General features: G+C 39.2%; 1 protein-coding gene across 1 annotated transcript in view; it reads right to left on the bottom strand.

Moving 5' to 3' along the window:
- LOC138736530 (myelin transcription factor 1-like protein) overlaps positions 1–12,542 on the bottom strand; it is a 461,086-nt gene that overhangs the window by 137,370 nt on the left and 311,174 nt on the right. Inside the window, exons 11-12 of the mRNA XM_069886189.1 lie at positions 6,970–7,181; positions 1,632–1,634 (exon numbers count right to left, since the gene is read on the bottom strand). Of these exons, the coding sequence (XP_069742290.1) occupies positions 1,632–1,634; positions 6,970–7,181 (215 nt within the window). The remainder of the gene's footprint in view (positions 1–1,631; positions 1,635–6,969; positions 7,182–12,542) is intronic.

Consider the following 12,542-nt stretch of genomic DNA (forward strand, 5'->3'; position numbering starts at 1 on the left):
GACGAAATGAACTGACCCAGTGTGTAAAAGTAGAAGACACAATTTTCTTGTTTATTTTAATTGTGCGATGACATTGTTTAATGGGTTTAATGTATTGTATATGTTGAATGTTTAGTGGGTGGGGTGGGGGGTGGGAAGGAGGGAGTGAAGGGAGGGGGAAAAAGCGGAGAAAATGACTGTGTATATTCAAGAGGGAAATGTTTATGTGTATTTTGGTCAATATGGTTCATAGTGTGAAAAATAAATAAAAAAAAAAGTACTTCATAAAAGTACTTAATCTTTTACACAGTTTGTTTACGGATCTTCTTTCTTTGATATAGTTTACAGTTATTGATATAGAAATTCAGCCTGTATCTTAGTATTGGATATAATATCATGTATGTACACTGACTGTAAATTTGAAATTTGATTTTGAATTTAATTAAAAATAATTAACAGAAAGGCTGTGGTTAAAAATCCCATAAGAGGTAGTGATCACAATATTGTAGAGATTCAGGAATAGTGTGAATCTGTGGAATGCTCTGCCACAGAGGGTGGTAGAGGCAGATTCGCTGATTATGTTCAAAAGAGAGTTAGATAAGACTCTAGTGGGCAAAGGAGTTAAGGGTTATGGGGATAAGGCTGGAAAGGGGTACTGATGGTAGTGATCAGCCATGATCTGTAAAATGGCGGTGCTGGCTCGACAGGCCAAAGGGCCTACTCCAGCTCCTATTGTCTATTGTCTACAACAAGACCAAAACTATTTTCTTCAACTGGACAATAAAGACAACTACAGTGACATGTTGTTAAATGTGGATTGTGAAGGAACATGTGGCCTCCCTGTGTCTCTGGATTATTGTGGAGTGTGGGTGGTCACATGTCCTCCCCATCTGAAACTTGTTTGGAAGTCGCATCACCTGCCAATCAAGGTTGAACTCCAGCTACTCATTAGACCACACCTTGCCGTTGGCTCATTTAAATTACTTAGGGTCATCATTGTTGAGATACCCAGCTCAGAATTGTATAAACCATTGATGCATAGCAGATTTCTTTCTCTCTGCCTCATGGTCCAAGCCCCAGATGTCGCTCCATGCCAGGTCGCTACTAATGACATCGCTGAAAGAGTCTCAGGGAAAGTATGCACTACACTTAAGCTGACACTGAGCTGTAGTACTGTGATATATCAGTGCTTGCAGAGAGCTGCACCCATATTGGTACAGGGAACCAGTAGCGTGTTTTAAACTCCCTGTCTGTAGAGTGTGTACATGTGCGGGATCGTGTAGAAGATAGGTGGCCACTGTTATTGGAGTCCAACCTCGGACCAATGTGAATGTCTATATAATTGTTTAGTAGTAGAGTAATTAAGTATCATTTGATGTTCTTCCCTGTTTGTTTCCTGTGTGTTCAATAAAGTTATCTGTAATTGTAACAAGTGTCCAGACTCATCTCTCTGTGAACCCACCAAACCTGATACTCTTCCAAACACAACACATCGATGTGGATTTCTCTACAATAGACTGCAAAAAAAAAAAAATGCTAACAGTCAGGCAGGTCAGCAGATGAACAGTGCCGGATATTCAAAAAGCTAGTTCATTACACTCAGCAGGAATTTATATCAATTCGAAAGAGGTAATTCAATGAGAATGAGGCACCATCTATGGCTAACAAAAGGAGGTCAAGAAGAATATTGAAATTAAAAATAAGGCACATGTAGTCGCAGGAGCTGGTGGGAGGCCAAAGGACCAGAAGATCCTTTGTCTATCCATTAGCATCCAGCAATTCTTTCTACTCCAGTTATATGCTCTTTAAACAAGTTGATCTAATCAAAAAATCACCCATTCCCAACTGCTCATTATCCAGACAGAAAGAAATTCCTATATTTCCAAATTTTTATTTGGTCCAGAAATACATAATCGCATTGTCTACGAGTGCGGAAAACTATTTCAATCAGATTCTGCATTATATTTTTTTGTCCACGGTTGCTATGGTTTGATTTCGAATTCACACTCCCACACAAAGATAGCCAAAAGACTTATTGCATTATTAATGTATAGCATTCCCAACACCATTTTTCCTCATGCACATTTCCCTACAGTTCTACAAAGCTCCCCTTCAATTGGCAGCTTGGGGTTTTGATTTTTCTCATTTTATTTTCACCTGGATATTTCCTGTAACTGTAGATTTGATTCAACCCTTTCTCCGAATAATTTTCTGTTACACTAATGGTTGTCTTATTGTTTGTATATTAAAAAAGACATAATCTGCACAAAATATAGCAACTTTTAAATTAAAATAACAATTAAAGTTTGTTCATAAAGTATTCATAGATTGGAACTTCTTTTTTATAGAATCCATTCTGGGAAATTATTTAGTCATTACTGTGGAATTTAGAAAACAGAGTACCAGAAATCTCGCCTTGTATTAACAATTGAAATAGGTAATACAAACTTCTTATTTACTATTTGTTAATTTATTTTAATCTGCAAACTACAACCTGAAGAAAGTTTCCATTTTAGAGATTTTTGCTACCACAATTTGGCAGAAATCAGTCTCATAGTGTATTTATATTTAGTAGCATCACCAAAAACAAAATCCCTTCATTTCTTAATACACATCTCACAGCATTGAAAAATTGCAGCAAGATCCCTCTTTAGAGACATGATGCTGTTTACTACTGTAGTACTTGAAGATTGGACAGGTGTCCAAGTCATCAGGAGTTATAGATTTAATAAGCAGGTTGTGCAGGGATATTCATTGAGTTAGCCATCCATGTCATGCTGTATGTATAAGGTGACAGATGCTCTCAGGCGAACAAATCGCAGTATCTGGAATCCTAGGTCACAGCAGGAGCAACAACAAGCTAACTATGATTTCAATTAAATGCCAGGCTTTACAACTGTCGAGTGTGCTATTGATTGCATATTTGTGACTCTCAAACCACCATCCATTATGAGGGTATGTGTCAGAAAATGGTGTTAGGCCAGATCTATGCAGATGTACTGCGATAATGTGAATTAAAATCAGTCTTGCTTGGCATCTGAGGGCCTGCAACTTGTCCCTCCTGTCCCTCTGCCACTCCTGGATAGACCTAATAAGCAGAAATTTTTTTTCCAGTGGCTTTGGCATGATGGCCATTTTGTGCCACTTCAGATCAATCTAATTTTGCTTGATATCTATGTCCATAATAACTTAAGCAATCTCCTAACATTTGCCAACCCCCATTTGGTTCAAAATGCTTGCAAACTCAAAAATTTACATCCATGTTTTATGTTCAATAAATTTTGCAACTTTCTTTTAAAATACAGAACTGTAAAAACATGTTAATACAATGAATAAAAATATAAATTACCTGTATAGTGTTTCAGATCAAATAAAAAGTGACCTGACTCCCCAAGACTTATATGGAGGAATTTGACTACAGTTACTCCCTGACCTGTGACCTATGCAACTTGCATTCATCCACACAAACAACCAAAATATTTTTTAAATAAAGAAAAAATATAAAATTTATGCGATTTATGTTGCATTTAACAAACTATATCAGGGATATAAGACAAGCAAGAGCCAAAATATGCGTACTTACTTTGTTAGTCGGCATTCTGGGGTCCTTAGGCTGGGTGCAGCCATCTTAATTCCTGTGTGCATGCGCAAGCTTTCGATTGGTGTATGTGCAGTGGGTCACATATTGGAGTTCAGTTAGCGCATGCGTGAGAGTTAAGGGTGTAAATTCAATATCCTTAGGGGGCTTCATATTTGCACATGCACCAACCGAAATCCAATATGTGAACCAACCATGTGTGCGGCAACCGAAGACTCAAGCATGTTCACAGGAATCAAGATGGCGGTGTTCAGCCTATGGACCATGGGAGGACAACTAATAAGGAAAGCATGGACCAGAATATGGAGATATGCCAAGGTTGACTGACAAATTCAGGAAGCTTTAAGTTATCGCCAAATCTACGATGAAAAGAATATTTGATTAAAAAGTCTGCCTTAAGACTTTGGTACTCCACGCGAGCGGGAAAAATTCCGACATGTTCAATTCAAGATAGGACTGATCCTTCAGTCCCAATTATGGTTATAAGTTGGGGAATACCTGTATTCCAAATGTCAGTAAATCTAATCAATGTTTCTGGTTCTGAGTGTTGTTCCCCTCTCTCCTCTTTCCTCATCTACCGAACGACACATTCAAAAATGGGGTCGAGCTGAAATGCTACACTCTGGTGAGATACATATGGCAGCTATCTTCATTTGGTGCAGGGTACACTTCAAAACTTCCTCTGAAGCCCCAATCACCATCAGTGTACAACATACCTTCAGATATCTAGATCAGCCTGATGTGGCTGATGAAAATAAATAAAAATGGAGATATTAATATAGAAGATAGAACATTATAGCACAGTACAGGCCCTTTGGCCTGCGATATTGTGCCGACCAATATATCAGATTCAAATTTTCAGGTTTCAGATTTATTGTCCGAGTACGCAAATAGCATCACATACAACCCAGAGATTCCTTTTTCCTGTGGGCACAACAGAATTATCACTAACTGGTGGTGCAATACAAAAAAAACTGTACACAGCATATACATGTAAACAAATAAAGAACTGTAAACAGATAACAAATGTAAACAAATTGCCTGAGCAAAACAGAGAGAATAAAAAAGAAATCAATAAAATGCACAGGCAAGAGATTCTCTGATTGAGTTTGTCATTGAGGAGTTTGATGGTGGAGGAATAGCAGCTGTATACCAAAAAAGAACGCCAGCTGCTTAAATGTGACACTCTGTAAAAACATATGTTTATGTTAAGTATTCCAGTTGTTTCTGATTGTGGAGGTTCTCTCTTTCTTTGTACTGAAACATGCAGAGCTGATTTACTCAGTTGACTTCACATCATGCTTCGATGTGATTCAGGTAAAACTAACCTGATAGAGGTTATTTCTAAATGTGTTTCTGTGCTCCAGTAACTTTTAGCCAGTGTGTAATGTGAGTGACACACTGGAGTTTGCCCCATGAAACAACACTCAACAGAGAGAACTACACAGATCCATCATGTATGTGAAGTGACTGAGGTCGCACAGGATTTGGTGGGGGGGGGGGGCAGTCATTGCTTTTTGTTTATCCATTGTTGGCAGGAATAGAGCTCACAATTAGGTTTTAATACACAAGAACACAGGAGCAGGAGTATCAACTTAAGCCCGTCAAACTATTTTGCATCATCACGGCGGACCTATGCTGGTCTCATTTCCTATTTTGTGCCAATTCTCCATGAACTCTCTATTCCTTAATCTTTCAAATATTTATCCATTCAAATATATCTAATAATCTGGTCTACACCATCCAAGGGGACAGAGAATTCCAGAGATCTATTCGAATCTGAGAGAAATTTTGATTTAACTCAGTTCTAAATAAATGACCCCTGATTTTCTAGTGAGGTCCCCTTTGTTTGTGATCTTCCACGAGGGACAACAACCTACCCTTACTCTCTTCTATGTCTGAACAAGGTCATCTCTGATTCTACTAAATTCTAAGGAATTTTCACCCAAACTGTTGAACCTTCTCATTACAGTCATCTGCTTGGCAAATCTCCTTTGGAATCCAATCAAATATCACTCTTGATTTAGCAAAAATCTTATGAAGACAGTGGTAATCAATGCTGCCTATTTTTAGTTTACTGTTGGGCTACTCTCCACCCTGACTACCCCAGTTTATTTGCTCTGTTCTTTATTCTTTTCCAATATTTTTTGCTTCTATTCCAAGAGTGAATATTTACCCGAGTCACAATTCTGATACAGATCTCTTGTCAGGAGGAATAATAAAAGCTCCAACCTGAATCCTCTGGCAATTTGATCTTGACCATATAGCAGAAAAGATACTGCACTGCGTTTGACTCAAGTCTCAATGATAACAATTCATATTCTCCAAATTTTTTAAAACTGTGAATAGGTATTTTTCCTTCAGGGCTAAACTAAAGCTGTCAACAAATCTATTACATTGTTCATTTTCTTGCATTTTTTTTTGTCAAATTCATCAGGTGTCCCTGAGAAACAACAGTCCTTGAGAAATGAAAGATATTTTCTTCTCAGAAAACCAGCAACTGTCACACTGCGCTGATACCTCCTGAATTTATGTAATAACATGACATGTAATCACAGAAAGCAGTTTTCCCCTAATATCACATGTGCATAAGTATTATTTCTGGTTTTTAATTGTTTTGCATTTTGACAGTATTGCTTTCCTTCAATATGCTAACTTGCAGAAGCTTATGAAGTGACATCAAACTTATTTCAATGGACATTACATGTGCAGTGAGCTTTACATCTGAGAAATGACCACAGGATCCAAATCTTAATTTGCTCATTATGGATGGCTGCAGGTTGTCGGAGTCAAAGTGAGCTCATTGGTTTCAGAGATGAATGCAGGAGTGGAACTAACTGCCAATAGTCTGCAGTTTTAATATGGAGCTGTACATTCAGCTAATTATTCTGCTCAAACAGTACCTTTTAGTGGTGTTCTCAGAGGATGGTGCTACAAATTCATTGTTGCTTCAGACAGATGAGACATTGCCTGTGCAGTACAAACCAATTAAGCTTGAGTACATAAACAGAGGTTAGGCTTCTTATATCCATATGCAGGGCCAAAGTTTTGTTATCGATAGCTGCAAAGATAGGGGCCAGGAGAATGACCTTCCAAATTAGATCTCTTTTTACCTGTTCTTGGTCTAGAAAACAGGCATAATGTGGCCAGCTTCAACCCCCATTATGTGTTGATAGTATCACCAATGACCATAGATAATGTTCTTTTAAGATGTTGTTATATTTACACACGGTCAAAAATAATACGTGAAAGTACTTTTGAAAATGCTCGCAAAGGAGAATACAATACAAACTGTAACCTGAAGCCTATTTCAATTTGGCATCTGCAAACAAAATTTCAAAACAAAACATAATTTATCACTGTTCTACAATGCTATAAATTACTTTTCTTACCATCATACCCTTTGGGAGATGCATCCCTGGTCTGAACTTTGGGAGCAATAGCTCGTTTTCCAAAAATTTGGTTGTCATAGTTGTTGTATTCAAATGTAGTCTTAGAATATTTCTCCAGCTCTTTTGCCAGGTTAGATCGAGGTGTGGTGGTAGAAACATTGTGTCTGTAGCCATATTGTGGTATCTCGAGCTGCTTAACAAAACACATAGGCCTAAAATGAAAGAGATATGTGAATTACTAGGACTTGTGTTACTTACATTCTTGCAAAAGAATTTACACTTTGTTCACAGGTTAAGATACCGACAGTTCAAAATACAAGGACAAATTTTCCACCTCAGTGTTCCAGTGCGGATTAGCCAGCACTGGGAACACATTTTGGGAAATTATGCATCTGTAGCATGTGATCTGTTGTCTACAATTAATATTCCTGCAAGACAGGCATATGCACTGGGGACCGCGGAGCAGAAAATTTACCCAATAGTAGTCACACTTTCTAGAATCCAAAATGCAATTATCAAAAAAAATTAAGCCCATTCTATGCATTTCTTTATGACAAAACACTTCTTGAACAGAAAACCCTTGAATAGTGGAAAAAATGCAATTCCAAGACATCTCTGAATCACAACTGAATCTTTTAGATGTCTAAGTTTGTAATATCACCACTGGCATTGTCAAACATTGAAAAGGAAAGGGCCATCATTGAGCTAATAATCTCTCCTGTGAAGGGATTGAGGCACAAGACATGGCTCTTAAGGTAAGTTCATCAGTGTGGCTACGTGGACACTATTCATCATGCTGAATAGTTTTGTGATTGTGTGACTCTTATGTCCATAATTAGGGAGTAGAAAATCAGTTGTGGATTCTACTCCTGGTTTGTGTCATCATAACCCACTCCAAAAATTTCTTGATGCAGATGTTGGTCAGTTCAGCTTTGATACCTCCAGCAAATGCCCTGTTCACTCTTGCTAAGGAGGGTCATGTATGAATAATGGGAAAGATATACAAGGCTTGCTAAAATTCATAGGACAATACTCCATCATCACACAGTAACCGGGCAACGTGCAAGAATCACATAGGAAGAATATCTCTTCCACAATATTACTTCTGTAACTTGCATATTATTTTCAAAATAAAAGAAAAAGTCCAACTGAAGCAAGTTCCAAGTAATATTTCATGAGTATTTGGCAGTCATCAAGTTATCACTTTTGTCTCTAATCATGACTTATGAGGAAAGATTGCGCAAATTGGGATTGTACTCACTGGAGTTTAGAAGATTGAGAGGGGATCTCATGGAGACAGATAAAATTCTGGCAGGACTGGACAGAATGGATGCAGATGGGATGTTTCCAATGATGGGAAAATCCAGAACCCGGGGACATGGTTTGAGGATAATAGGCAAACCATTTAGGACCGAGATGAGGAGGAATTTCTTTACCCAGAAGGTGGTGAATCTGTGGAATTCATTGCCACAGAGGGCAGTAGAGGCAGGTTCATTAAATATATTTAAGAGGGAATTAGATCTATTTCTTCAGTATAAGGGTATTAAAGGTTACAGAGAGAAGGCGGGGACGGGGTACTGAACTTTAAGATCAGCCATGATCTCGTTGAATGGCTGAGCAGGTTCAAAGGGTCGAATGACCTACTCCTGCTCCTATCTTCTATGTTTCTATTATCATGCCATACATATAATGTGACTTGCGGTGCCTCAACATCCCGTATTTTCTTGGTTCCCAAGTGACACCTCTGATTTAGGCCAATTATTGCCAAATTTTTGTGCCACTGCATCATGGATGGAGATTTAAAAAAAAAAATTAAATGACTTCTGTAAGGTGAAGACATTTATGGTGCTGCTCAGAAATGTTAACCCTCGTCACAAATATTAAATCTACTTAATTACACAATAATTTTCTATGAAAACTATGAATTCTTCCTACAGGAAACATCATTTGGATTGTTTAATCATGGGTAAGCGTCCCAGCAGTATAGATCTAGGCAGCTTTCCTGCCTTGTGCTTACTCTGGCTTTAAGCTACTAATCTCACCAGACTGGAAGTTCAAACGACTGAGATGCCGACAGATGTCTGGGCTGCTGCCTCAGGGAGGGAGAAAAACAGAACATTACTGTGAGGGTCATGTTGGGATGGCAATGGTTCTTCCCATAGCAACAGGGAGAGTTCAAGATTCAGTGCTAGCATGCACTCGCTCATTCCTTTAGGGCATTTTTGAATTGAAACATCTGGCCCGTGTGTCCTATTAAAGTTACTGTGAAGGCAGTGAGAGGTTTACTTACACAGGTAAAAGACTGGAAAGCTGATTCGAACAAAAGCTCTGGCTGCACAGGGAGGGAGAAAGGAATGAAGAAAGGGGAAGGGGGAGAGAGAGTAGAGAGAGAGGAGCAAGAAGAAAACTGGGAGAGGAAAATGAAGAATAAAGAATGGCAGAAGGAGAGGAGAGTCTTGGAAACGTTGAGTGGACACAGAGAAGGGAAAAGAGATCAGAGATAGAAGGGAAACAGAGAGGGAGATAGAGCAGGAGGGCAGATCGTGAGGAGAAAGGAGAAGGCAATAGTGTGAAGGGATGTGGGAGAGGGAAGGCAGAGCAGAAGGGGAGAGAATGAGATGGGAGAGGAGAGACAGATTCACCATGGAGAGTAAAGAGGGGAGGAGGAATGGGGAGTGGAAGGAAATGCCAAGGATGGGGGGTGGAGGGGGGAGAGAAGGAAAATGGGACAGATAGAAAGAGAGAGGAGGAATAAGAAGGGAAAAATATGATATATAAGAGAGATGAATTTTGTCCGGGATTCTGGGTGAGAGGATGGGATTGGTGGATAGAGAAAAATAGTTAAACCTTTGGAAAAGCTGAACATGCTTACATCAAATCGACATGATTTTATTTGAGGTAAATTATGTTTGACAAATTTGCTCAAGTTCTTTAAGGATGTAAAAGGAGAGTTGATGGAGGAATATACATGCAGATGTAATGGATTTAGATTTCCAAAAGACACAAGAGGCTGATTCATATTTTATCAATACATGTAGGGTATGGATTGCAAAGACTGACCTGAATCTGTGGCTAGAAATCAAATGTTGACCCAGACTCAGTGCCTTGTTCTCTTTGTCTCTTTTCCTCTCCATGTCCCCATTGACACTCTCTATCTCTATTTCTTACACACGCGTGCATAAAGAGCGGTTTCTTTCTTAATTTAGAACATACAGCATGGTAACAAGCATATGCTGCCCCAAATACACCAACCAACCTATTAACCTTGTATGTTTTTAGAAGATGGGAGGAAACCAGAGCACCCAGAGAGAACCCCTGCAGACACAGGGAGAACATACGTACTCCTTAAAGAGAGTGCTGGATTTGAACTCGGGTTGAAGATGCTAAAGTAGAGTCCGCTTACAACCTCGCTAACCTTGCTGGCCAGTGAGCACTCAAGCTGATAGGTAGATATCATTGTATGCCTAAGATTAGCAGCCTTTTGTTCCTCAGTGCAAGTTTCCCAAAATGTCACAGGGGCTTATCAGTTTCTCTGTCGAGATGAATGGGCCAGTTAGAGGAAAGCAAGGAGCGATTCCCTCCATTCCACTTCCATTGATCTCTTCATCTGTCCCACCTTATCTTGTCCAGTATCAAATTACCTCTTGGTTCCTCCCCAGATCTTTCTCCATCCCCTTTATCTTTGATAATTCTCCTTCCTATCTTGGACTCAAAAAAAGGTTCCCAATCTGAAATATTGATGTTCATTCCTCTCCATGGATGCTGCCTTGCCTGCTGAGTTCCTCCGGCTTCTCACCATGATCACATCAGGTTTTAATGGTTTGTGACGTGGCCACTGTATTGCCATTGCTCTTGAATGTTAAGCTTGAAGATGTTTTGAGCGGATCTACATCAAAGATATGACTTTTCTCCATTCAAGACATATCAAATGTCAGAGAACAGTCTAAACCCCAGGACACCAGAAAAATGTGGATGCCCATCCATGTGTCATACATGCATCAATGAGCATCATATTGCTAATGTATCGACTGTTTAGCACAGCCAATCAAGGATGAATTTCTATTTCATTGAGTCTCAAATTTTGTTTTGAGTTCTGTTCAATGTGTAATGTGAGGCCACAAGCTTGCTGCATTAAAAGACTCTTTTATGTCTATTATATAAACCCATGGGATTGACATTTCACATGAGCAGTGAGTCTAGTTATTCTACTGTATATACAATCCCATTGATAGAATCACTGGACCCTATTGTTAAAATAGTTTTGATTTGGTAGATAGGATCAAAATGATTTCAAGCTTTCAGTTAAAAAGTTGTGGTGGAAAACTCATGGTCCACCTTGATCAGAACTGGCCCCTGGTATGCTTCATGTGAGCATGTGGAATTTTTGGGCAAGATTACAAAAGTGATGGAGGATCAACTGTCATGTCACATCACCATGTGACTTGACAAGCATTGGATCAGTGGTTTCCAAACTGCCCCCCTAAACTCACATTCCACCGTAAGGTGATATGTGAGTGGAAAGAAAAAAGTTTGAAAATCACCGTTGTAATCGTCCCTAATTGACTTGTTATGTGCACGGTTTCATAACTCCAAAGGAAATGGGCCAATGACAATTTTTCTCAAGCAACATATTTCAGTAGCAATTGGGTATAGATCAGTGGTTCTCAACCTTCCCTTCTCACTCACATACCAACTGAAGCAATCCCTCAGTAATCACGGAGCACGTATGACATAGGGATTGCTTCAGGTGGAATGTGAGTTTAGGGGGCAGTTTGAAAACCAATGCATTAGACAGATCACGGATTACCACAACAATGCATTGCAATGTAGCAACAGCCTGAACATTTCTACCGAAAGGCAGCATGAGCAATAAATAGCTCGAGACACAGGTCACACAAATACCTGAAGAAAATCCTCAGTATATATTGATTGGAAAGGTGATCACTTTTCAAACTTCACAGGGCAAGAATTAGTTATCAATGCACATTTTCCAGGGATTGGAAGAATATTATTCCAATACATTTACAGACTTCCCATTTTTTCTAAAGTGAATACAGAGTATATAGCAGATCCATTTTTGTCTAAAATACATCAAAGTAAGATGAAAGTTATCCAAGATTCTGCCTCAGATATTGGGTAGATTGCCACAGAGGACAATAATCCAGATCCTAATTGAAGCCCATTTATCACTGGCACCTTATCCTAGAAATTAATGGCCAATGTCTACTTCCTCAGGAGTTTGCGGAGGAGCTAGTGGAGTTGTTCAAGTGAACCGGTATGGACTTGAAGGGCCGACATGGCCTGTTTCCGTGCTGTAAATGGTTATATGGTTATATACTGGTTAAAGGGCCAGTGTGAACGCTCGCGAATCAGCATGCAGGCATCAAATCACCATGGGGAGGGACCATCTAGGTAGGTAGCATCATCCCAGGGGTCATTTGACAACTGTGTGTCAATTATCCCAGGATGCAAGGAATGTGGACTACCCGGGGACAAAGTAGCGATGACATTTTGCATGAGTGCAGGAACAGGAAGAAAACAAAAGATTAAAAAGGTATAAACTTTTTATTCCA

This window comes from Narcine bancroftii, chromosome 6 (assembly GCF_036971445.1).
Source record: "Narcine bancroftii isolate sNarBan1 chromosome 6, sNarBan1.hap1, whole genome shotgun sequence".
In the NCBI taxonomy this organism is placed as follows: Eukaryota; Metazoa; Chordata; class Chondrichthyes; order Torpediniformes; family Narcinidae; genus Narcine; species Narcine bancroftii.